Source organism: Manacus vitellinus, unplaced genomic scaffold (genome assembly GCF_001715985.3).
Source record: "Manacus vitellinus isolate BGI_N305 unplaced genomic scaffold, ASM171598v3 scaffold_21_pilon, whole genome shotgun sequence".
NCBI lineage: Eukaryota > Metazoa > Chordata > Aves > Passeriformes > Pipridae > Manacus > Manacus vitellinus.
The window spans coordinates 3,838,610-3,865,202 of record NW_021939546.1 but is presented as its reverse complement, the minus strand read 5'-3'; the positions used below and the strand labels follow the sequence as shown (position 1 = coordinate 3,865,202).

Here is a 26,593-nt window from a genome sequence, read left to right as displayed (position 1 = left end):
CCCCAATGACCCACTCACAGCCCAAAGTGTGTCATGACTCCTTGGGGGCTCATTCAAAACCACTTATAGTCACTAAATCACTAAAAATCCTCATTATTCTCAGAGGCATCAATGCTGCCTTTCCTTATTTATTTATTAGGTTTGCTGGGAGCTCCTGTGCTTCCCCCACCACTCTGCTGTGGGGTGTGAGGCCACTTGCACAAATGGCTTTTAATTCTGGGAGCTCAGGATCAGCCAGCATGAGCCGTGTCAGTGATTTCATTTCAGAATTGTATTGCAAGGTGGCATAAATCAAGGATAACTGATGCCCAGGTGGGTCAGGAGCCTTTGGATCAAGTGGGAAACCTGAATTAAAAAGCCCTCATGGCAAAGGGAACCGGGTTGGGTGAACCCAGTGGCCCTAGTGAAGCCCAGAGCATGGTCCAGTGCAGTACAGAGGGGACATATGGGGACACAGACCCTTCCCAGAGTGACACCTTCTACCCAGCTTCATACAGGGCCACTGGGAAACTTCTGTCAATAATTAACCAGCATTTCCCAAGGCACTGCACAGGTCTCTGTGCTCACATGCACCTTGCCTTGGACTGGCTCTCCAGAGCATTTCAAAACGTCAGATCAACCACACTGGGGGGTTGTAGTTACTATAATGTTACTCTAAAGTGCCACTGCTGGAGCCACGAGAGGCTTTACAGTCATCTACTATTTTTTTCTCATTTGGGGTGAAAAATGCAAAGAAAAAGACATCTTAGCGTCCCACAGCAGCCACTCTGCACCTGCCCTTGGGGAAGAGCTCTGTGCTGGCTCCCATACCAGCAGGATGGCTGGGGACACTGGGGACACTCGGGACACTGGGGACACTGGGGACACTGGGGACACTGGGGCCAGGCCTGCCCAGCCGCAGTGACCCTAACACTGTGTCCTTTGTTTTGGGGTGTTTGGTGTAAATGGGTCATGGATTGACTAAAACAAACCCCCTCAGCACGGGCAGTGCCTGCATGGTCCGGTGAAACACTGGCTGAATTATTAACTCTGCTATTGTTACTGTAATCACACAATTTATTGACAGAGCTGCTCCAACCCCTCATTTCCCACAACTGGGACAATTCTGCTGTGTCAACATGTCTGGGAGAGAGGGGAATGGAGCCAAATCCAGAAGCGGGGGGTGTTATCTGCGTTTTTAAAGTGAGGGAGGGAATGGGGAGAAGACAAAGAGTGACATTGGGCACTTGGCAACCAGGGCCTGTTTGGTTTGGGTTTTCCACAAATTCATGTGGATAAACTGGTGGGAGTTGTTGGGTGTCTGAGTGTCTGACAGAGGGGTTGCACAGGACTCAACCATGAATTCAGACTTGGAGTGGGACTGGAGGTGTTGAAGTTCTCAGGGTGGCAGGGACAGGCTCCAACCTTCCCCCAAGGTCAGGATGGGACAAAACCTTGCCCAAATGTGGGCAAAGGGTTTCCAGGCATGTTTTTGGTCTTTGTCTTTTGAGGTCTGTTCACATTCAGAGCCAGCAAATTGCAAACACATCAGGCAAAATCCAACTGACTCCAACCTGTCACATAAACCACAAAGTGTTGGGAACTGCATCTTCCCACTGTAAAGTCATTCCAAATTGGGATGTGCACTTCCTTTCATCTCCAAGACCCAAAGCCTTTAGAAATGCTGAATTTATTCTCCCTAATGGATGCATGTAAGAACTGTGGCTCCTCAGAGCAAACAGTCTGTGTGGGGAGGAGGGGCAAGGCCTGTCAAACCAGCATGTTTACAAAAAGTCATAATAACTGGGGCTTCTATCCCTGGCCACAATGTGTTATTAAAACAAAGCAGCCCAAAATATAAATACATTGTCTTTAACAAAATGCATTTGGGCATATTTGACATATTTCATATTCAAAGCAACTCTTTCATGTTGTGCTGTGGAGTGAAGGGGGGGCTCAGTTCCTGCATCCCCTGTCAGTGTTGAGGCCACTCAGGCTGCTCTGTGCTTTATGACAGGCCTGGCTGAGCACAGGATTAATCCTCCTTTTGACTTCATCCCTGAAACATCTGAACTGCTCCGAGGGAAGCCAGAGCTGGCGGGAGCTGGCCAGAGGATGCCAGGGGCTGGGTCAGCCAGGCAGGGCTCGGAGCCACGGGGAGCTGCACGTGGCCAGCCCAAAGTCCTGCTCCGTGGCTGCTCAGACATGCCCAGGACAGGATGCCAGTGCTCCATACTTTCAGAAGTAATGCTGGGGAAAGGCTGGAGCTCCTGCCAGCCTTCCCAGTGCTTGGGCTCGTTTTCTTCACCATGTTGGCCTGAGGCCCTGGCACCCAGAGGGGCCCTTCCTAAAGGCCCACCAGCAGCTGAATGGAAAACTTCTGTATTTCCCAGGAGGATGGAAACACGGAGGCAAACAGTGCATGGGGGCTTGGGCAAGGACACTCAGTGTGAGTTCAGCAGCTGGCTGAGTACCCAGCACAGGCTCCATGGGGATGGCAGTGGGGATGGGAAAGGCTGAGCTGGCCCCTCAGGGAGCACCCACAGTGTGTGGGATGCAGTGCTGGGATGCTGCTGCAGCCAGGACCAGTTGGGACCCTTCCCAGCATGCCCCAGCCAGTGCCCACCACGGTGCCCATGCTTCCAGCCAGGAACACTGGGACCATAAGAGCAGCAGCCAGTTAATTTATAACCTCTGTTCTCCAGTGAAGTGTGGATTAATGGTGCACAGGAAGGAGCTGGGGCTCAGCTGCCATCTCAGAGCAGGAATCTCTGCAACATTAATGCCAGGGAGCTGCTTGTGGATTCCTGCCCCCATAAACTGGTGGGGATCTGTAGGGCCCAGCCTGGAAATACCTTTCTGGTCCCATTGTCCTTGCCAATAGTTTTTGGAAAAGACCCCCCAGTCCCAAGGATGCTGGATCCCAGCAACCAGGGGAGTGATTCACGGGTGGGTGAAAACTGCCCTGAGCAGGGTGTGAGCCTGTAAAACACACTTTATATAACACAGGGTCAGATGGGATATTGGGAAGGAATTGTTCCCTGTGAGGGTGGTGAGGCCCTGGCACAGGTTGCCCAGAGAAGCTGTGGCTGCCCCATCCCTGGAAGTGTCCAAGGCCAGGTTGGATGGGGCTTGGAGCAACCCGGTCTAGTGGAAGGTGTCCCTGCCCATGGCCAGGGGAGGAACTGGCTGAGCTTTAAGGTCCCTTCCAACCCCAACCAGTCTGGGATTCTTCTGGGATTCTGTGATATCACACCAAAGCTCCAGAAACTCTGGCCAGAGGCTTGTGCATCTTGAAGGAGCTGTTTATCCTGACAGAGCACAGTTTTGGGGAGCTTTCTGCTGTCTCTGGGCAACCAGACCTATCAGCTCTTGCTCTTCCTGTTGCTGTTTAAGATCAGAAAGATCTGCCTTTTGTGTTTCCATCTCTGTTTCACAGCCTTCACCACTCTCTTGCAATCTGCTTATTTAAAATATAGTTTCTGTGTTGCTTTCTTTTTTTAACTGAGATTAAATTAGTTGATAAAGGGAAACTCAAACCCAGACCCCAAACTTCATTAGGGATTTTGACTTTTTCTTTTGGGTAAGTGGCCTTTTAAATTCCAAACATCTTTCAAGACAGGAAAACCATTTCCCTTTCACTTTAAGAAGAAACCCTGAGATTAGCTCAGTTGGTTGGAGCCTGGTGCTGTTAACAGCAAGGTTGTGGGTTCAATCCCTCTACAGGCCATTCACTTAAGAGTTGGACTTGATGACCCTTGTGGGTCCCTTCTAACCCAGAATATTCTGTGAATTCCTGCTGTATCTCTGAGCACTGTTCACCTCCCTTATCCTCCCCTCTGCAGCAAACACAGCCAGTCTTCACTTACGTGGAAGATTTGGCCTCCTTTATGGGCTTGTTTGGCAAATAAACATCTTGGGCCAAGCCTTCAGTGCAGCAGGTGCTTGGTGTGGAGGTGAAGGGTGGCCCCTGCAAGGAGGAAGCTGAAGACAAGGGCAGCAGACACCCCAGGGGACATCCCCGGGGGGCCCCCTGGCTCCAGCTCTGGGAGTGGCAGGACCCACCTTGGCAGGGCTCAGGGAGCACTGGGGCAGCTGGGCCAGTGCAGGGCACCAACTGCTGGGCATTGAAATGAGGGAAAACTGCATCCAGTCACCTGCTGTTCTTCCTCCCAAGGTCATTTAAGAAAGGGCAATGTAAGAAAGATATGAAGCCATTAGAGAATGTCCAAAGGAGGAAAAAGGAGATGGGGAAGGGTTCTGAGGGGAAGCCATGTGAGGAACAGCTGAGGGCACTTGGTCTGTTCAGCTGGAGGTCTCATTGCAGTTACAACTTCCTTGGGAGGGGAAGAGGAGGGGCAGGCATTGATCTATGCTCTGTGGGGACCAGGGACAGGACCAAAGAGAGTGGCCTCATGTTGTGTGAGGGGAGATTTAGGTTGGATATCAGGAAAAGATTCTTCCCCCAGAGGGTGGTTGGGCACTGAACAGGCTCCCCAGGGCAGTGGTCGCAGCACCAAGGCTGCCAGAGCATTTGGATGATCCTCTGGGGCACCTGGTGTGACTCTTGGGGATGGGCCTTTGCAGGGCTAAGGGTTGGACTTGATGATCCTTGTGGGTCCTACTCGGCATATTCTGTGATTTAACTGGGAGAAATACCCAGTGACCTTTCCCTGGCTGGACCATGCCCAGTTCTGCTGGGCTGGGCTGGGTTTGCCCATCCCAGTGATGCTACAGAGTTATTGCTCTCCTGTGTAAATGTGCTTTAGGAACTCAAAAAAGTGTGTGTCAAAGATACAAAATGTAAAAAAAAAAATGGAAAATAACATGAATAATACAATAAAAATATTGGAACAAGCCTTGGCCAGAGATGCTGCAGAGGGGCTGTGGGTCTGGGTTTGGGATTTGCAGGTGCAGGGTCCTGATCCCATGTGCTGTCCTCCGCTAGCATTCGGGATACCTGAGCTGGGAACTGCCTTCAGCAGGATCAGCCTTTCCTGGCAGCACAGCGGGTTGCACCAGGCACTGCCTGGAAGAGTGGGCAGATAAAATCTGTTCTGGGCACACCCCATCAGCAGGTGCTGCTCCTGCAGAAACCCAGGAAACCAGGCGATTATTCAGATTTTTTATTCTGACTGATACAACACACATGGATTTGGTACACAAACAAGTGGGTTGAAGGCAAACCATGTCCTCCAAGTGGCTCTTCCGTACCCTCCAGGTCCCATAACACCTTCGACAAAGGTACAACACATCGAGACCAAGTGGGAAAGGCATCGCTAGAGAAATGCGACACAAACACCTTCCCACTCCAAGCACATGGGAATAAAAGCTTCCATTTACACTTTGGCTCTTCAAATCCATTTTTGAAAGTGCATTTCTCCAGCCACATCCCATCACACAGCTGTGGCTGGAGAACAGTGTTCCCACTCCTCCCCCTCTGTAAACGAACGGAAAGCAGACATTCCTTCCCATTTTGATATTTAAAGTAGCTTCTTCATATTACTGCACCCACAGACGGACAGAAAGGCCTTTTTCCAAATATATTGTGAATATTTCACTAAAAAAGGCTTAATTCTAAGTGACCTGAAGTGAAACCACCCGTGACTTTAGGAACCAGTAGCCTTAAAACTGGTGGAGGGCCCTTCTCAATGTCATGTTAGAGCTGCTCTCCCAGTGCCCCGCACTGGATCGACAGTGTTCAGGAGACACAGCACCTCCTGGTCTTAAAAGGAGCTGAGAAATTGGGATGGATTCCCTCTTCTTTGCAGAACTTCTCCCTTTGTATCCCACACGTGATCCCAGATAATCTGTGTGCTCTGCAAGCGCTGCTGCTCCAAGCCAGCCCGGGCTGATCCAGGCAGCTGAGGTCATCCCAACATACCTCCCAAGTGACCGGCTGTGTTTATTTCTTTCCCAAAGCTAATGTACACAGAGGGAACAATACGGATCCTCTGCACAGAGCAGGCTTTTTACAGCCCCAAATAATTAAAAACCCAAAGGCTCTGAAAAGGCACTTCTTCAAGGAGAATTTTATCCACCATGTTCCTGAAAGCACCAACCAAGGTGCAGGTACCTGTAGTTGTTACCCTCAGGAGTAGCTCAGCACAGAGCAGGGTCCTGTGGGTCAACTCATACTGAAAAAGGCATTTATTCCGTTCAGTTTAGGCCGGCTCTTGAATTAAACCTAGACCTTAGCTTTTAGCTGCACTCAGATGTCATCTGGATAAAATGAGATTTGTGTGGACAAGGAATCAGACCATGTGGCAGCAGAACAAAAGTGAGTGGACAGATTCTTTTTCGAGGAGTTACTTTTCTAAACAAAGGAAGAAAAGTAACAATAACATTTCTGTGCAAGAAATCCTCCCAGATGCAGGACTACATTTGCCTGGAAGGCCCCTGAATTCCATAGTACCTGGCACATGACATAACATATTTTTTGTATTTGTATTTACTATCATCCCAAAGGCTGGGAGACAGGAGACACTAGAGACTGTAAGCTACAAACGGGTGAAGAAAATGAGTTAAAAATCTAGCTTATTAAAAAACAAGCATCAGATGTGACCCCAAATGTATTAGAGTTGAGTTTTTAAATAAAACCTGAAAAGTTACTTTGGGGACAGACCTGACTAATTCACACACTCCCAGTGTGCTTGAGTTTAAAAATTCCCAAAGCTGCCACAGTTCTCCAATTTGTCTCTTTGGGGGAAAGAAGAAATAAAGCATTTGGGGTGCTGGTTTGGCCCCTTTGAAGGACATTTCAGGAATGAAGGAGCTTTTCAGTGGCACCCCTTTTACTTTCAAACTATTTGCTGCTCATTTTACTCCTGGCCATGTGCATTTCCCAATAAAGCAGCTCATATGGAAACAGTGGTTTTGGCTGTGTGAACCTTTGCCATTAATCTACAGGGAGAAGGCCATGGACTGTTTTTACAGCCTGTTTATCACCCTCTCCCATCTGCTCCCAGCAGCTTTATGGTGTGTTGTGCAAACAGCAATTCCCACTGGCCCTGGGTATTCCACAGGCTGCTAGTACAAAAAAAAATCATGGATTTCTCCCTACATCCTCCTCAGCAGATGAGCTCACTTCAGCTTCCACATGGGTGAGTATTTATCAGGACAAATTCATGTGTCAGGAGACTCATGTTACTTTCAGTTCTTGGAAGAGATGGATGTACCATCACTGGCACAACACAATCTGCTCAGTTCTAAGCCACTGAAATCCAATCAAGTCTCCTAATTTTGTTTTCCTTTAATTCCCGTGTTTTTTGCCCCTTTTTCCCCTTGTCCCTCCAGAAAAAAGGAAGAAGAAGGACTCTCTGAGTAGATAATCTCAGTATTAAAATATACACAGGAGTGTGTCCCTCCAGTAATTCCATCTGTTGAATCTGTTCTCTGACAGAAAATACATTTTTTCTACCTTAATGACAGAAAATTCCCTTCAGGCTCTGTTTTAGGCACACAAAACACCATGTTCTGCAGCTCAGTTGTGAGCGGCAATAAGGACAGGCTGTCTTGCTGTGTCTGAGCAGTTTTGGCACACTGGATAAATAATTTGGCACTGAAGTCCACCAGTAACACCAATTTCAGCCATTCAGGGGATGCGAACATGGAACAGATGCCCCGATTCACAGTAAGGTTTCCAAGTACCCACAGGAACAGCAGTTCCCAAGCCCAGTGCTCCCTCAGGCCGTTGTCCGTCGGATCTCCTCCGACAAGGTGATTGACCTCTCCTTGCACTCGGTGTTGGAGCACTTGGACACGGCATTGGCCGCCTGGCAGAACTTCTGGAGGAGGATCTTCCTGAGCAGCAGGTACACCCAGGGGTCCAGGATCTGGTTGAGCGAGGCCAGGCGTACGGCTGTCAGGAAGAAATTGCATTCCCGGTGCAGTTCGGAGCCTGGAGCCTCCCTGGGGACACCCTTGCAGTGCTCAAATGTGTGGCCCCAGATCATCTTCAGCATTGTGATCTGAGGGAAACGAGGAGGGAAAAGGGATAAATGGTAAGGGAATGTTGTCTGTGTACAGATCTTATGGTGCCCAGAGAGGCTGTGGATTCCCCATCCCTGAAAGTGTTCTAGGCCAGGCTGGACTGGACTTGGAGCAACTTGGTCTAGTGGAAGGTGTCCCTGCCCATGGCAGGGGGTGGGACTGGATGGGCTTTAAGGTCCCTCCCAACCCAAACCAGTCTGGGATTCTATGACAGGGGTACTGAACACCCCACTTTTCCTGGCAGGTCCTTTTGTTGGTTGCAAGTCTCTCCTGGGTATAGCTTGGACACCCTGGTTGTGAGTGTGCTGCCTAAATCACTGTGGATGGACAGGCAGCAGCTCTGCCCATGGTGCTGTGTCTGCTTGGAATGTCAAGGAGATGGACACCCCCAGCACGGCCCCGAGGCGCCTCCATTGCCCTGTCTGGGCAGAGCTCAGCACTCCCATCCTCTGAATACACTGGCCAGTCCTGAAAACCCCTGGAACAGCCCAGGGACAGGCTCATAGGCCATCACTCACAGCCCTGTCCAACTCCTTGGCTTCAGTCCTTGGAAAGAACCAGGACAACCTGCAGCAGTGGCAACACAGGGGGAGTGATCCCACCATGGCTTTCCCACAGAAAGCCTCTTGGGAGCAGTGTCAGCACAAAGGTCACATCTGGGCTGCTGCTGTCCCGACAAACTGGGACAGCCAGAGCCAGAGTGACCAGAAGCAGAGGCTACAGGGGAGGATTTTTCCATTCAGCAGGATATTCTGGGTGCCAGATTAAAAACCATGTGTTGACCTTGGAAAGACTTGGATGAGTCTGGAAGGTAGGGCAGCATAGACAGCAAAGGAGAACTGTTTTTCTTTCTTTAAATAGAAGCTTTTGAGGATTCCATTCACTACATTTCATTTACAAAAGAAACCACGGATAGAGCTTTGTAAAAACTTGGACAGATCCAGACCCAGACCACATCAAGCCACTTGTGCACCAGACCCACACAGCCACAATCCCACCACTTCCTCGGCCACCTCCGGCTCTTCAGGACACTGTCCCTGTTCCTGTCACAGCATCTGCCTCCTGCGCCTGCCCATCCAGCACATCCCAGCTCTTGCAGCATTCCCATGCTGTAAGGAGCAGCAGTGTGATGGAAACATGCTGTGCCCACGTCACAGCCAAAGGGAACCCCCCCGCACTCAGCATTCCCAGGATTCACATTACTCTCTCTCAGATCAGCTCTTCCTCTGGGAACTCTGCAAGGACCCTGGTTCTGCAGACCATGTTGTCTTTTCTTTAGTTGGTGAACCCACGGAGCTACAAAAACATCAGGCTATAAAATACATTTTCCAAGCAGACAACCACTGCTTATTTTTGGGGCTATTACATAATATTTCTTTACTGGAATATTTGTTGGACCAACAATTGCTCCACTGGAAATTTTATTTGTTTGATATCATTAGAGGTTGTTTATTTTATCATGGCCTGTATTGGTCTTCTAAATAAATTAAAATAAGGACTGCACAAGGCAGAGGAACAACACCAGGTGGAATAAAGGCAATGGAACTGTGTAATTTATGCCAATAAAAAATTTGGCTCAAAATGCATATAGTAATATAGTTGATAATTGTATTTATTCAACTAGAGTACCTCAACTTTACTGTTATCATGACTGTGGTTTTATATGTCTTTAATTTCTGTCTGCCAGGAACCTTAAGGAGCAGAAGTATTTTAACAGGAAATGCAGCAGAATTCCTGAGCATTTTGGCTTTAAATGACCTTGAAACAATTCTGGGAGGGAATAATTTTGTAGCCTAGAGCTCCAAAAGAGTTATTATGAGAATTCTAGTTTGTGCTGCACAGGTGTTTCTGTGCAATCATGGAACAGCTTCCCCTACTTCCACTTAAGAGTTATTTGTCTGCTGCCAGTCCAGCTCAGCAGTTATCCCTGAATCCCAGACTGGTTTGGGTTGGGAGGCACCTCAAAGCTCCTCTTGTTCCACCCCCTTCCATGGGCAGGGACACCTTCCACTATCCCAGGTTGCTCCAAGCCCTGTCCAACCTGGCCTTTGACACTCACAGGGACGGGGCAGCCACAGCTTCTCTGGGCAACCTGTGCCAGGGCCTCACCACCCTCACGGGGAAGGATTTCTTCCCAATATCCCAACTAACCCTGCCCTTTGGCAGTGGGAAGCCATTCCCCTTGTCCTGACAGTACGTGCTCCAAAATAAGCAGAAGATCAGTGTGAACTGGAAACCACTTAGGATAAATCTTATTGGAGTGAGGTGTTTTCCCAGGTTCTTGATGCTGAACTCCCCCAGATCCTGTGAGTGCACAGAAAAAGGAGGCAATACCTGCACTGTCTGTCTCCTCCCTTCTACCCAAGCCACCACAGAGCCAGAATGAGCTTCACGGAGTCCTTCAGAGCAGAGCCACGACTGTAAGAACTTTCACTCTGCAGTTAAATCACATTTGAGTTTATTGTTTACATCAACAGATCAAGTCTAAAAATACTGTCCGTGTACAAGGGCACTGTTTTCCTAACAGCAACAGCTGCCGGAATCCATTAGTTCTCAGTTACAAAACTCAGATGTCTTAAAAAAAAAAATCATGAAGAACTCCTCTGTAAATCCCTGGTTTTCTGTGTCAACTCAATTTCTTACAACTGCTGAGTGATGCAGCTACACGATAAATGATTTCTACAATCTCGCTTTCACTGAAAATGCACTTGCATTCTCCACAGTCACTCCTCCAAAAATGCAGCATCTAATTCCTAACCCTTACTCTGTGGTTGTACAGAACAGTCAAGGTGTATGTATAAAAATGGAAGGGTATGTACAAACATGGAGGTATATGTACAAATATGCTCCTGCAGTCATGACTCTGGATTTTGAGAGTATGAACATCTGAGAACACACTGACCAGGTAGAGAAGTTCTGCAGAACTCCACAGAAAAAGTTTCACACTTCCAAGTGTTGCTACCATGGAGGGAAGGGAACTGCTGACGAATTCCCTTGGGGTTCTGGGTTGACTTCTGCCTGCTAAACCCACAGAAATGCCCTGGGAATCGAACCACTAAAAGGAATCCCTGCTTCCTCACTGATTTATCTGAGAACTCTGGTTATGAAGGAGGAGAAAGAGTTCCCTCGTCTCGGATCTTCTCTTGATGCTGCAAGGCTGGTTAAACCCTCGGGAGAAACAGCTCCGTGCCCCGGGATGGCCGAGGGAGCAGGATGGGTCCCACTGTCCCAAAAGCAAGGGCTGAGGGGAAAACAGGCTTCTTCCATCAGGGTAACGGTTAACTTCTGGAAAATGAAGAAATCCCAGTGTCTCCCTCGGGACAAAACACCAGCAGGATGGACCCCAGGGAGGTTAGGGTGTGCAGGACTGCAAATAACCACCTCATGAACACAGAGCCAGGCAGAGACAGGCTCCTGCTTTCACTGACCAAATCTGCCATTCCATGGGGTTTGAGGAGCAGAACATAACTCTCTGATTCCAAGTTCTCACTAACCTTCATGGTGGTTTCATGTTTTACTTCCATCACTGTTAATGATCTCTAGAAAGTTAACTTAAACTCCTGACTGATTTTGGGGCAGTGTTATTTTGAGGATTTGATGGAATTTTAATTCATTTACAAGGATAACATTACTAAATTGAATTGTTTTCTCTTGTCACCTCACTGACCGTCAGCTTTGTCAGCCATTTCTCTTGTCTCAGCCCCACTCACGAGGGCTCAAGGACAAGAGGGAAGAAAATCCTTCTCCAACCGTAAAGAACCTTTCATGTAAGCTCAGTGATTCCACAGCCAGTTTCAGCCTGGTTCTGCTTAGAGATACCAAGTACAAACTTTCTATTCCCAGACAGCAGAGTAAACCAGCCTTTGGGGATGGGGTTCTGGACCCCCGGGTGTGCCCTTGTCCCACATGGCAGAGAAACGTGGATTCTGCCTCCTCCTCTCCTACATCATGAGGAGGGGTTCATAAATAAGGAATAACAAAGCAGTGGAAAGAAACACAAAGGTCCTTAAAAAACAGAGATGAAAAGCCAAGGAGGCTGCTGCAAATCAGGCTGCAAGCCAGAAGGTGCTCGCAGAGCTGGGGGCACATTTTCTCATAAAACGCTAAGTTTTGCTACAAGGTGGAAGGAAATAAAAAATCCTACATGATAGCCGACTGCAATATCCTGCTCCCAAGCCCACTCCTTACGTCCTGCTTCCCTCCTCTGTACAAGACTTGTTTTCCTTCTTTTGACTCCAGTTCCTTCACCTGATTTTTCCAAACAGGCTGCACTTTTGCTGTCCTCTTGGACCTCTCCCAGCTTCTCTCCTACTAGCTTCCCACTCCGATACGCCCTGGGCTCTGTCCCTGTCCCTGCTTTCCTTCCAAGAGGCTGTTCATGGACACGCTGTCCACAAGGAACAGGAATGCCCAGTGCCTCCCCCCCTGCCCAAGCTGGCAGCCATGCATTGTCCTTCCCAAAGGAAGGAGGGAGGAGGATTTGGGTCACCCCATGGTGGTGAGACAGGGACCTACCAGCAGCGGTGACCAGCAGGCCGAGAGGACACACATGATGCCGAGGAGCTGGATCAGCGTCTCCGTGGTGATCCGTCCCCACTGCTTGCTGGAGTGTGCCTCGGTGGCCTTGGTGCGGCAGCGGGACACCAGCGCCTCGATGGTGGCCAGGTTACAGGCCACGGTCACCACGAGGGACAGCAGCCCCAGCACGGCGAAGGTGGCGGCGAAGACGGTGCTGCCGCTGGGCGGCCGTCGCCGGTGCTGATGAAGCACCATGTGCCGGGCCACTGCAGGGTGTACTGTCCGAGCCCGGCCACGGGCAGCAGGGCGAAGGCAACCACGGCAGCCCAGATGGCAAGCAGGCCGCCCTTGGTGAGCCGCGGGTTCATGTGGCTGGCGTACCAGTGCGGTGCCCGGATGGCCAGCGTCCGCTCCACGGCCATGGTGCTGGCGATGAGCAGCGGGCACAGCCCGAACACCGTCATGCTAAAGCCAAAGAAGACGCAGAGGTGTCCCGAGGGATCCACGGCCTCCCAGGTGCGGTTGGCCAGGTAGACGGAGATGACGATGGGGCTGGTGAGCAGCTGGCCCAGCATGTCGGTGAGCGCCAGGGAGCCGATGCACAGCAGGAACGATCTCTTCCTGCGGCTGCCCTGCGCGGAGCTGCGGACACAGAGCGCATGCCAGGGCATTGCCCACCATGCCGTGATCATCATCATCAGCGGGGATGGCCACACCACGTTGCGCACCCTCAGCCGCCGCCCCATCCCGCTGCCTCGCTGCCCCACGGCGGCCGGGCTCGGTGGCGTTGGGAAGGGGCTCGCACCGCTGCCAGGGGCTCATCCTGGCGCCGCGGAGCCGAGGCACAGGGCATGGAGCTGGGCAGCGAGCCGGGAGCCGACGGAAGCGCGGGCGGACACCTTATAAGGGGGAGGTGGCTCGACCCGCCCTGAGGCGGCACCGCTCGGTCCCGACCCGCCCCTCCGAGCGAGCCGCCTCAGCCCCGGGAGGGAACGAGTCCCACCACAAACCGCACACTGAGGGGCTGGAGCGTGTCCAGAGAAGGGAATGAGCTAGGGAAGGGTCTGGAGCACCGGGAGCTGCTGAGGGAGCTGGGGAGGCTCAGCCTGGAGAAAAGGAGGCTCAGGGGGGACCTTCTCACTCTCTGCAACTCCGACAGGAGGGTCGAGCCAAGTGGGGGTCGGGCTCTGCTCCCAGGGAACAAGGGACAGGACGGGGGAAACGGCCTCAAGCTGTGTCAGAGGAGGTTCAGGTTGGATATTGGGGAAGCTGAAGCAAGACGCTTACAGAGAATGGAACTTTCATCCCCTCCCCTGACAGCCCACAGAGTCCAGGGAATCCTGGAGTCCATCAGTCAGTGCTTGATTTTCAAAATTTACTTTTTAAGAAGGCTTTTCTGATACCTGAGTGAAAGACACCAGGTATCCAAGAATCCCAGACTGGTTTGGGTTGGGAAGGACCTTAAAGCCCAGCCAGTTCTGCTCACTAGACCAGGTTGCTCCAAGCCCCGTCCAACCTGGCCTTGAACGCTTTCAGGGATGGGGCAGCAGTGACTTATAGGATTCTTACAGGGTGAGGGACAGACTGAACCTTACTCTGTCATTTCATCCATTTAGGCCAGATATCAGGAAAAGGTTCTTCCCCCAGAGGGTGGCTGGGCACTGATCAGGCTCCCCAGGGCAGTGGTCACAGCACCAAGGCTGACAGAGCTCAAGGAGTGTTTGGACAACAGGGACAGGGTGGGATTGCTGGGGTGTCCTGGGCAGGGCCAGGAGTGGGATTGGATGATCCTTGTGGGTCCCTCCCAACTCAGAATATTCCATGTTCCTATGGAAACACCCTGAAGCTTTGTAAAAGCTCAGTTTGAATGCACTGCTGTTGAAAGCCAAAGACATTTTCAGAACTTAAAGAACTGAACTGATCTGAAAACAGATCTATTGGCCAGCTAAGTGGGACTCCAGCCATGGAGTCCCTGCTGGTGCAGGTGACAAGGAGGGGGGGGGGTGTCCCCAAGACAAAGCACTCGTTGCACAGTTGACTCACAGGTTTTATTTACACTTGTCTACAGCATCATTTTGCCTTACACATTCTCTAAGCCAAATGAACCCATTTGTTCTCCTTTGCCTGTGGCCTATGAGTTGCTAACTTTAACCCCCCTCATCTGTTAAGTACAGCAACAATTGGAATACAAAGCACAAGAAAACCCCAATGCTAACAACAGAGCGTCTACTTGATCTGAGTTGTACACTTTAGTAGTTGGACGTTGAAGTCAGAGGCACAGTTACAGACTAATCTGCTCTTGTGCAACCTACACACATTTAGCATCGAAATTAGAGAGAAAAGAAAGCATTAAAGAAACTGCATTTTTTTTTCTGCAAAAAGATTACCAAAATAGTTCTACACCAAAAACATTTCGCTTCTAGACCAGTCCAAAAGATGTCTCAAAAAAAAAAAAAAAGGAAAAAAAGAGTAGAATGGAGTTTTTAAATGTTGCTCCGTTTGTTTCTGTGCAGTTTACTGAAAAAAGCAGCAAATCTGGGTTTGGGAGTTTTACTACTGAAATAAATGCAGATATATTGCTCTTTGTTTGCTTAAAACGAATTTTCCTCACCATACTTACCTTGCGATGGCACTGAAGACTTAAACCTTTCTTAACCAAACGGAGCTCAAGAGAGACCAAGTTTTATACTAAAATGGATTCCACAAAGCATTTTAAGCCATAAATTATGTTGCAGGAAAAAAGAATGATTGATGAAGAACACATTTAAGAAGCCAGAACCTTCTACACAGTTTATTCACTCGCATTTTTTGAAAGAAAAATAAAATTGAGATACCTTGAAAATTTTAGTCAGCCCCGAAGGGAATTTTACATGCGGCCTGCGGAAGCTTCCCTTGATTCCAAGGAGCTAGTTCCAAACTCCTCCATGGTAGGACCAGATCCTAAATGATCCGTTTGTAAAAGGATCATGGAGTCCAGGGTCAGGAAACCACCACAGCCAACAGGCCCTTTGCTGGCTGCAGCAAAGAACTTCTATCTCCAACATCCTCGCTTCCCAAGAATGAAGGCTAATTCCCTCTATGGAATCATGATGGACTGGGGGGTCTAAGAGCTGCTTTGCACTGAGCATTGCTAGAGAGGGGTGTCCATCTACACTGGTACTTCAACATGGAACAAGAACAAATCTTAGCCCTAAGCCCTCACACTGTCCCCAGGTGACTCCAGCCCTACCCTATGCTGTGGTCCCATGGGAGCTCCATCACACGCTCCAGAGGTGGCTAAACAAAGCTCAGGGGGTCCTCCTCACACGGCTTTAGTCCAGGAGCAGAGAGGGATCGGGACATTCCCAACCTGCTCCTACATCTGAGGGAGCCAGAAATGGAGGAACTGATCTTTAAAAATAATAACCCTCCCCTCACTCACACCACAGAACCTCCCGCCTCCGCCGGGGGAGTTTATGGCTTAAAATGCTACCTCATGTTTTGGGTCATGGATGAACAAAGCTGCAGTTTGCCAGAAAGCAAGGACAGACATGCACCTCTACTAGCAGATTTAGCACTTCTGACCAAGTAAGACACCAACTTCTTAAAAATGTCTCATGCACTGACTGGAATTTTGGTGGGTTTTTTTGTAAATGTGAGCTTTAATACATTATTTCTTTTTAGAACTTGTACGGGAACCAGAATGGGAGGATCCGGAGGATGATCTGCGGCGTCTGCAAGATACAAATGGAGAAAGCATGCAAAGAAATAAGTGGAAATGAATTTTGGCATCTACTCTGAGCAGTCTGTATCCTACAATAGCTGGAAGCCAAGTATATCTGATAGGGGCCTTATTGAGTAACTTTAAGCTACTAATTTAATACTAAAAGTCTAAGTTTAATACTGAGAGTAGAATACAATTTCTAAATACAATATTTACTTATAAAAATAATTCAATAATGTACACAGTAACACTTTCACACGCTGAAAGAAGGGTGAGCCAGGTCTTTCTACGGAACATGCTCCTACCAGGAGGAACTTCATTGGAGGGGGGGAAAAATAATTAAAAAAAACAATTACAGAGGGTTTAACAAGAAGTAAGAGTAGGGGAAGTGAAAAAACTATTTTTACTCTCAGAATAACTGATCAGATTCAATTCCTTCCCAGTGAATCTCAGTCCTTCAGAATAAATAAAATAAAAAATCACACATTTCAATACACCCATTCTTATTCTACATAAACCCAAACCTTTCGGGTGACCGTGATCTCGATCGTCTTTTTTTGCAATCACCAGATGAAGAGGATCTAGAGCGGCTTCTCTTCTTGCCTCTCTCGGGGGAGGATGAGGAGCGAGAGCTTGAGTAAGATCTTTTCCTTGGGGTGGAAGACCCCCTGTAGGACCTGGAGCTGGATCTTTATTGATTAAGAAATAAATCAGATTTAATTCTGGTATCACAGAGGAAGCACAAAGAAAGAACAGACAGAGACAGTTTTCATGAACATTCACTACTCTACACCAGTGCTCTGTAAAGCAAATGGGGGGGCTTCCATACTTACTCCTGAGTTCTGCCAATAAAACTTCTGCCAGGTACTTTCCTGAATAAATTTTGCTAAATAGTGTTTCTTGATAAATGGGCCACCAATGGTTTGGAAAGCTTTTCCCAGCATTCACCAAAATGACCCATTTTGACAAAAAAAGCATTGGGAGACTGGGCCAGGAAATTGCCTCTGTAAGGACCTTTCTCAGCAGTTAAATTCAGAAAGCGAAAAAAACCCCAGAGATCTAAAGCTCATTTAATCCCGTTTCATTTCATATCCTAATGGATATTTCACACTGGAGATTTGACTAAAACAGTAAAAAATTCAGAAAGTATATTTACAAATCTCGGAATAAATCTGTGTAGAGATTGAAATCTTCCTCCACCAAAATAATGTAAAAAGCCTTTTAGAATATAGTAAAAATATTTTTAAAAAAGTCTTAGAATACAGTAATTTTGACATAAAAAAATTAAAATGAACCATCTTCACTTACAGCACTCAAAAATCACTTTGGCTTTCTAAAAAAAAAATCCAAGGAAAAAACCACTTGTGGAAAAAGTAAGAGCTAAAAAGTCCTAAACTGTCCTTTCAAAATGACATAAAATGCCTAAAATGCCAAGCTAATGTGCTGGGGACACTCTGTAAATGGCCATGTGGCACCTCAAACAACCCAGCTCAGCTGAGGAGCCCCTTCAGCCTCTAGTGGGGGCACAGGGACCCTTCTCCTCTTCCCAAAAGCACGGATTCCATCCTGTGCTGACCCTCATGTGACAATCCACAGCACGCTCCTGCCACCAAAGGGTGGTGGCACCATTTGTGATCCTTCTTCCCAACTCAAGCTTCCTTATTTAGAGTTTTGGGATTCTCTCTCTGCGTGCATGGAAAAGGGACAGTTCTTCATCCATCACACCGGGAATGTTCTGCCAATGTGCAAGGACACCTCCAGTGTGCTCCTGTTACTCTGCCCTGCACAGCTCAGGGACAGCTCTACAGAACTCAGCTCTAATTGCTCTCAGCTCCTCACAGCATTTGCCATCAACCCTTTCACACAACCCCCAAGTTTATAAGGATGACGGCCGCAGTGCCTCGTGGAAGGTATGGAATTAGCAGTAAACACAACACCACAAGTACAGTGCAATTTCTAACTCTCTTCCACACCAAGCAGCCCAAGTGGAAACAATAAAAGCACCCAAAATGCCTGGAGCAGGACCAGGCACTCAAATCCTTCTTCCTCCACACTGCAGATCTGTGGCGTCCGCTCGGCTGGCTTAGGCTAGACTTAACCTCTTCCACCAAAACCTCGCCTTCTCCACAAACACATCTGTGGTGGCAACAGCCTCGTGCAGAGACCCCAGGGATTCTGACTTCCAAGATAAAAACAAGTTAATGTTTCTCTGACCGGCACAACTTTACGATGAACTCAACAAGGTTGGTCCTTCTGCCCTTTCCTCTCTGCAAGGACAGAGCGGTACCTCATTCACCTGGATTTCGACCCACGAGATCTAGACTGTTCTCTGGAACTGGAACGAGATCTTGATCTGGAACTGGAAGAACTCCTTGAATGGGACCTGCAACAACATGGAAGATTTTTTTCCAGTGTCTGACTTGCATTAGCAGAGTAACTGCTCTCTGAGCAGAGACACGATGCAGCAACACAGTTTGAGTTGCTAAGGTGACAATTTCTTCCTGCCCCTCCATATCACCACAGCACATTTTAAACCAGACACCTTAACGTAGTAAGATGATGCATTAAATATTTATAAAGTCAGCTTTAGATTGTGTTTCCTAAAACAAAGCACAACAATTAAAAAGGATCGCAGTTATTTGGAAAAAAGAAATAACTGCTTATCTATTAATTATTTCATGAAGTCAGTGCCTTAATTTGTGCCTTAATTGGAAAACCATCAGTTTCTTTGAAAAGCAGAGCAGATAGGAGCATTAGGAAAGGCCAGCTCAATTTTTCCCCCAGTCAGCTCTCAGAAGCATTTTGTAATCAACTTCTAATTTACATAAAGATTTTCCCCTGCATTAAAAATTAAGTAGTTAATTTGGGGCTAAAACACAGCCAGATCTAACATGACTTGTAAAACTTGTAAAACCACGTTCCAATTTTTCACTGATGGATTTTTTTTAAAGCACAAACCACAAGAGATATGTAACAATGGCAGAGGACTCACAGCAATCATTGTAAAAGGAGGCTTTGCAATCAAATTCTAATAGTATTTTCAGGAAAAACATATTCTAATTGCTGTTAATCTCTCAGTTTATACTGTTACCATGGCTTTCTCACTTTACTGGGCAGGACACCCGCAGTGTGAACACATGCTAACTAGAAAATACATTGAAACCCTTTTAAAACCACAGAGGAGTATCCACAAATGGCACTGATATTTCCATTAACTGCAGTCAAAAGCAAAATATTCAACAGGAAGTTGAAATCTTACGACAAACTACTTTTTACTTCACATTTGCAGTGAGAGCAGAGAGGGGCAGTTAAAAACCTGGGAAGATTAGAAGAAACTTGAACTTTATAAATATATGAATTTTATGTATAACCCTGTGAGCTAGTACATATTTTAGGTCTTAAACCTATCAGATTCTCCTTGTATTAGTTACAGGGCAGCTCAAAAGCTACACCATGATTTCCATCACATGTTTACAGAGCACTGATTGAACTGTTCATTTATTACTGAATGTAAAGAGTAATGACAGAACTTAAGTCTGCCTTAAGCAGAGCTTTGTGTGGTCCCACATAAACCTTCAGTGTTATTAGAGAATCCCAGACTGGTTTGAGTTGGGAGAGAACTCAAATCTCATCCCGTCCCACCCCCTGCCACGGGCAGGGACACCTTCCATTAAACCAGGGTGCTCCACGCCCCATCCAACCTGGCCTGGAACAATTCCACAACATTACCACCGTACTTTAAGATTTGTCACTTGCCATCAAAGTAAGTTCATGTTTCTTGTCTTTATTCCCAGGAATTCCATCTTTCACTGAATCTGCCTGGACTGCACCATCACTCCCCCTTCTGCCACATCCTCCCACTCCAGCAGTGCCACCCTCTGTTCAACGACTGAACCACACACAGCCACCAAGCCTCAAAAACCTAAAAATAAGTTCTATTTTTAAAATTATTTGGAGGATTTCATCAAACATCAACTTAAATTCACTACAACAAGCAACAAGACCCACAAAGCCTCCCCAGAGGGCAGAGAGAGCATCGACCCCCCTTCGTAAATCCTGTACACAGAATCATTCACATCATTAACTACAACTGTAAGGCAATCAAGAAAAACAAGTAAAGAAGGAAGTTAGATACTGACATTTTGCCTGGCGTTACCCTGGACCTGTACCCGTTTACCTGGACCTGGACCTTGAGCTCGAGTGAGAGGATGAGCGCGAGGAGGAGCGGGAGTGGGACGAGCGGGACTTGGAGCGGCTGCGCCGGGTGGGCTTCTTCTTCTTCGTGCTGTCCTCCTCCTCACTGGCATCCAGGTTGTACTTGGACAGGTCAGCATCGTCCTCATCCTCATCCTGGGAAAGGCACAGACAAGAAACACTTCAGGAATGGCTTTATTTTTTCTTCACTTAGTGGTTTGTACTTATTCTATGGTTTATTTGTGTCTTCCAACCTTTGAAAATTAAATTGAATTTATTTAGATCTCCAAATTTTAAGGAGTGACTGAAAATTTGTGTTTCAAAGTAATAAAACCCCTGCAAAATCCCCACATGAAATCACATTTTTTGTTATTTAATGAAGTTAATGAAAAAACATTTTTACCACTTTAAATGAGTGCCTGAAAGTTTTCAGACTCAAAATCAATAACCAAAGATATATATATACTTCTATTACTGTATATATATATCTATGTGTATATTTTTTATTTATATATGCCTATTTTATATTTACACATGCATATTTTATATTTATAGATGTCTATTTTTTATTTATATATGTATATTTTGTATTTATCTATACTTATCTATAACCAAAGTTAACCAAATCTGCCAATTCTGCAGAGACTTGTTTCACATGCAAAATTTGGTGACTGATGTACAAAACACAGCCATATGCACATGTTTCTGCAGGACTCTTGTCTGAAGACGTGGACAACCCAATAAGTGATGCTCACATATTTCAGCAAAGATGAAAAAAACCCCTGAATATTTTATTTCATTTTATAATGACGTGCTTTTAAAAGCCTAAGAAGAAAATTCAAGAGCATTCCCTATATATGGTAACCACACATAAAGGTTCCAAATAAAGACATTGGAATTTTGGACTCTGATCTCAGATAAGCTTACAATTTATGATTTAAGAAGTTATAAATTTCTGGATGCAGGTATTTAGAACAAAGTAGAGCTCGTGCTCATCTTTCACAGCAGCTTTGGGCACTGTTATTCCAAGGGCTGCTGCTCTAAAGACAGCTACAAATACAGACCAGACCTTCCCCAATATAATAATAATTAAAAAGTAATTAATTTAAAAATAACCATCCTACCTCATCCAATTTATATTTGGAGAGATCTTCATCCTCATCCTCCTCATCCTCCCCTTCAGATTCCTTATCTTCCACTTCCTTCAGGATGGACGCAGGACCCACTGGTTTCCCTCGGTACTTTTTCTTTTTGCGTCCAAACTACAACATTTTAATGCCATCAGAATATGATTTAATCAAAAAATAATCACCAACTGCATTTTGTGATAAAACTTCGATGAGAAAAAAATTTACATCAATTTAAAATAAGATCTTGCTCAAATGGAAAGGGGAGGATCATGAAACATCAATTAGCAACAAGAAACTTTTTAGAAAGAGAGAGAGAGATGCTTGTCTTTGGGACAATTAGAATCAACGGAGAAGATGAATGGAAATCTGAACATTTTATATTTTAATTTTATGGAATATCCTTAGAAAACACTGCTGAACATCTGGCACAACACGTGTCTCTCCAGAGTAATCCCTGCACCTTCTCTTACCTCATCATACTCTCCATCGGATTCTTCCCGTTCTATATATTCCACATTCTCCCGTTCATTAAATCCTCCTCCATAGCCTTTAAAAAGGGATAAAACAGGACAATCTCTTGAGCTGCACCAAACCCATAAACTTCCACAGAGGCTCTGGAAGCCTTCATGGAATTATAAATATACCACAAGGACGTAATAGGATCTCAGGAGGAACATGAATTGTTCCCACACACGTTTATTAAATACAGTTCCTCGGAAACCTAATTGAGAAAATGGGTTAAGACACACAACCAGCACAGCAGCAACGTTTAAAGGAATGGAAAAAGAATAAAAACTATTTCAGGATTACAGCTGTGATAAGCAACCAGCTTCCCAAAGGGCTCTGCAGTGTCTCCAAGGGCTGGGAATAAAGGGCACCATCCTCAAAAACTGGAATCTCACCTCAGAGCAGCCAACTTGGGAAAGGAGTGAGGGGAACACAAGGGGAGTGCGTGTGTATATTTACAGATATATATGTATATGCAGCTGCACAGAGTTGTACAACTGCCAAAATTTGCCTTAAGAATATTTCTATTCCTTTCCTGTTTCTTTTCACAATGGAGTGGAAAATTCCAAGGGCTCATTGTCATTTCAGCTGACTTTGTAATTTACTGCTAGAGTGTGTAACATGCTGGGTGTCCTGCACGTGTCTGCAAATGTCCTCTGTAGGACAGCAGAACTCCAATAATTCATTAAATACTAAGTATCAGGGAATCCCAGACTGGTTTGGACTGGGGGGGACCAAAGCCCTTCTCATTCCTTCCCCCTGCCCTGGGCGGGGACAACTTCCACTGGAAGTATTTTATCAATTTAATTATTAAACACTTCAATAAATTATTTAATAAATACTTTAATAAATTGCACATCACAATAATTATATGAAATACAATTACATTAATTCTTTAGTATTTACCATTTTTACAAAAATAAATAAGAATATTAAAATATTGTTTTTCCTTTTGAATAATGAGCTCTGGGCTCTTCTCCAGGCTTCTATTTTTTTCTATGCATTTGCGTTCCACTCTGTGCATTGAATCCCCTGCCTGATCCCCCATGCAGAGGGAACAGTGTCAGAGAGCTGTAAGGAGATCCTGCTCCAGTTACCTCTGGGCTCATGTTCGTGCAGGAGGAGCTGAAACTGAGTCCTGGTGTGACCAGCCCTCCTGGGGAGATAACAGCCTTATCTGCAGAGCCTCAAACCTGCCCTGGGACAGCCCATCCCTCTGCACATGGATACCACACACACCCCAGGCCTTTGGGACAGGAATAAAACATTGCTCCCAAATGTCCTGGCATCAAAATCAAACATGGAGGCAGTTTAAACTGAATATTCCCTGATTTTCCACATGAAACCATCACTTCACACACCAACAAAACTTATCGTGGCAAAGAACCTAGCTGTGAAATTACTTAACTTCCATTCTGATTTACAAAGCTATTTTCTGACGGTAATTTCAGGATTTAATCCACACAGATCTCACCTGTCCTCTCCTCTAGCTTGGCGTACTTTGGGGTGTTGCACATGTTACACTCTGATCTCCTGGCCCAGTTCACGTTGCCACACCTTCAGGGGAAAAGGAACAAAACAGGAGTAAGAAACATTTTGTTTCAGATTGGAAATAAAAAGGTGAAGTGATGAGACACTTTGGAAGGTGACTGTACTGGACAAATCAGGGGAAAGATGTGCAATCACCAGGCAAATGGGCAGGCACATGGACAGAGGCAAGATTACACAAAAAGCATTAAAATTTCTAGTTATTTCCACACTTCAGATGAGTTAACAAAAATGCTACCATAGGAATAATGGTCATGGAATCACAGAATAGTTCGGGTTAGAAAAGCCCTCCGAGCCCATGGAGTCCAACTATTCCCCAGCACTGCCAAGGCCACCACTAACCCATGTTGCCAAGTGCCACATCCACATGGCTTTTAAATCCCTCCAGGGATGGGGACTCCACCACTGTCCTGGGCAGTTGTGCCAGGGCTGGACAACCCTTTCCAGGAAGAAAGTTTCCCAATTTCCAACCTGAAACATCCCGGGCACAGCTTGAAGCTGTTTCCTCTTTTCCTGTCCCTTGTTCCCTGGGAGCAGAGCCCGAACCCAACCGGCTCCACCCTTCTGTCAGAGTTGCAGAGAGTGAGAAGGCCCCCCCTCAGCCTCCTTTTCTCCAGGCTGAGCCCAAGGAGCTCCCTCAGCTGCTCCTGGTGCTCCAGACCCTTCCCTAGCTCTGTTCCCTTCTCTGGACACACTCTGTGGTCATGCCCCAGTGCACAGCTGCAGTTCTCTGCTTCCACCTCTGCATTTCCCTCTTACAGCACCCAGAAGGCACCTTTCAAATAATGTTTGACTGTCATTCTCTAACACAGACGTTAATTTTTTCAATTGATGGCCTGGAAAAACATCCAAGTCTTCACCTGTGTGATAAACTCTGCTCATTAGATATTTAGGGAACTTCATGGAATCTCAGATTGGGTTGGGTTGGAGGGAACATTAAAGCCCATCCAGTCCCACTCCCTGCCATGGGCAGGGACACCTCCCACTATCCCAGGTTGCTCCAAGCCCCGTCCACCCTGCCCTTGGACATTTCCAGGGATGGGGCGGCCACAGTTTCTCTGGGCAACCTGTGCCAGGGCATCACCGCGCTCATGCAGAAGGCAGGTCCTTGTCCTGCAACAGGGGTGTTACTCCAATCTCCACATTCCCTCCAAACCTGGGAAGTGTCTCAGCTTATCAAGGACAAACTTGTCCTGTTACCTGTGCAGTCCTGACATTTAAACCCTTTTGCTGCCACATTACTGAAGTGCTGTGCAGCCAACGAGAGGCACCCTCACAGCTTCCCCTGGCTGTGGGTCTGCTCTCTGGTATCAGCAGCACAAGGACTCACAGCCCCCCAGGGTGTGTTTGGTGTCTGGGCCATACGTTTTGCACTGCCAGTCGTTGGCACTGAACAGCCCCCGGCTCTTCTCTGCCAGCGTCTTCCCGATCTCTGTCCCTCCCGCCTTCATCATCTTCGCCTCCGTCGTCTTCTCTGGGGAGGGAAGGGAACAAAGGGCTCTCAGACAGTCAGGGGCTAAGGGGGAAGGTTTAGCGCTGTTTTAGGGGGGCGGCAGTGCAGGGGGAGGCGGGCTCTGTCCCGGCACTCACCTCTCCCGCATCTGTTACAGCTGGTCCTCCTGGCGAAGTTCACATTCCCACACCTGGGACGGGACAGATCACGAGGAAGTGGATCAATAACGCTGGGAACGGCACACGGGGGACTCGGACCCCTTGGATCGAACCCGAATGTGGCCCAATTTAACCCAATTTGTTCCGAACCCAACGCGAAATTGCTCAGTCCCTACCTGGTCGGGGCTGTGACACCCCTGAGCCGGCGGTTCCCCCTGCCCCGCTCCCACTACCTGCCCCATTCCCAGTCTCGTTCCCATCCTCTGCCCCATTCCCGGTGGGTCGGTCCCGTTTCCGTCCCGGTTCCTGGTCCTGTTCCTGTTCCCCGTCCCCAATCCAGTCCTCATTCCCCCCTCCCATCCCCCGTTCCCGTTCTCATTCCTATTCCCGTTCCCTCACTTCTTATCGGGACAGATCCAGTCCCCGTTCCCATTCCCCAGTCCCCGTTCCCGTTCCCATTCTCGTTTCCATTCCCGTTCCCTCACGTCTTGTCGGGACAGATCCAGTCCCCGTTCCCATTCCCCGTTCCCATTCTCACTCCCATTCCCGTTCCCTCACTTCTTGTCGGGACAGATCCAGTCCCCGTCGCTCACGCGGAAGTTTTTCGCCGCCATCTCGGGCCGAGCGGGGCCGGGCCGAGCGAAGGACCCGGGCCCTGCGCCGCCGGGCTGCCCGCGGCGCGCCGCACCCGCGCCGCGCCCACACCGCGTCTGTTTCTGTCAGGCAGCGCCGCGGACGCCTGAGACCAGGGAAGAGGGAGGTGGGAGCGCGAGCGCCCCCTGGCGGAGGGAGAAGGGGGAAAGCAAAGGGTCTCCGAGAGGGAATTGGGAACAGGGGTCAGGGACACCGGGAAGGGCTTCCACTGCCAGAGGGCAGGGTCAGATGGGATACTGAGGAGAAGAGGATAGTGAAGTCCTGGCACAGGTTGCCCAGAGAAGCTGTGGCTGGCCCCATGCTGGAAGTGTCCAAGGCCAGGTTGGACGGGGCTTGGAGCAACCTGGGATAGTGGAAGGTGTCCCTGCCCATGGCAGGGGGTGGGACTGGATGGGCTTTAAGGTCCCTCCCAACCCAAAGCATTCCAGGATTCCAAGGAAGGCAGCGAAGATGGGGAAGGGCTCTGAGGGGAAGCCGTGTGAGGAGCAGCTGAGGGCACTTGGTCTGTTCAGCTGGAGGAGACTGAGGGGAGACCTCATTGCAGATACAACTTCCTTGGGAGGGGAAGAGGAGGAGCAGGCACTGATCTCTGCTCTGTGGGGACCAGGGACAGGACCCCAGGGAATGGCCTGAAGTTGTGTCAGGGCAGGTTTAGGTTGGATCTCAGAAAAAGGTTCTTCCCCCAGAGAACACATGAGGTTGGGGCTGGTTTCCCTCTGTGGTAGCCCCAGTGAAATCCCCATAGGAACAGACAGAG

The 26,593-nt window shown here is 47.9% G+C and overlaps 2 protein-coding genes across 2 annotated transcripts; both read right to left on the bottom strand.

The window, feature by feature from the left end:
- Nucleotides 1–5,096: 5,096 nt before the first annotated feature.
- Nucleotides 5,097–13,311, bottom strand: PTGER3 (prostaglandin E receptor 3). The gene is given in 4 exon segments (XM_018072401.3): nt 5,097–7,949; nt 12,487–12,710; nt 12,713–13,259; nt 13,261–13,311. Coding segments are annotated over 4 exon segments (1,107 nt in total). The 3' UTR covers nt 5,097–7,664.
- Nucleotides 13,312–14,518: 1,207 nt separating this feature from the next.
- On the bottom strand, nt 14,519–25,838 carry ZRANB2 (zinc finger RANBP2-type containing 2). The gene is made up of 10 exons (XM_018072259.2): nt 25,741–25,838; nt 25,162–25,214; nt 24,937–25,045; nt 23,498–23,580; nt 21,987–22,063; nt 21,511–21,648; nt 20,370–20,542; nt 18,489–18,575; nt 16,717–16,881; nt 14,519–16,202 (listed from the first exon to the last, which is right to left on the bottom strand). The coding sequence occupies exons 1-10, from the start codon at nt 25,794–25,796 to the stop codon at nt 16,139–16,141; spliced, it is 1,005 nt and encodes a 334-aa protein (XP_017927748.1). The 5' UTR covers nt 25,797–25,838; the 3' UTR covers nt 14,519–16,138.
- Between the last annotated feature and the right edge of the window lie 755 nt (nt 25,839–26,593).

Coding starts and splice junctions, on each gene's coding strand:
- ZRANB2 (XM_018072259.2), bottom strand. CDS start 25,796: ATGGCGGCGAAAAACTTCCGCGTGAGCGACGGGGACTGGATCTGTCCC. Junction 25,215..25,740: donor TGGATCTGTCCCGACAAGAA/GTGAGGGAACGG, acceptor GTCCCGTCCCAG/GTGTGGGAATGTGAACTTCG. Junction 16,203..16,716: donor AGATCACGGTCACCCGAAAG/GTTTGGGTTTAT, acceptor TGTATCTTGCAG/ACGCCGCAGATCATCCTCCG.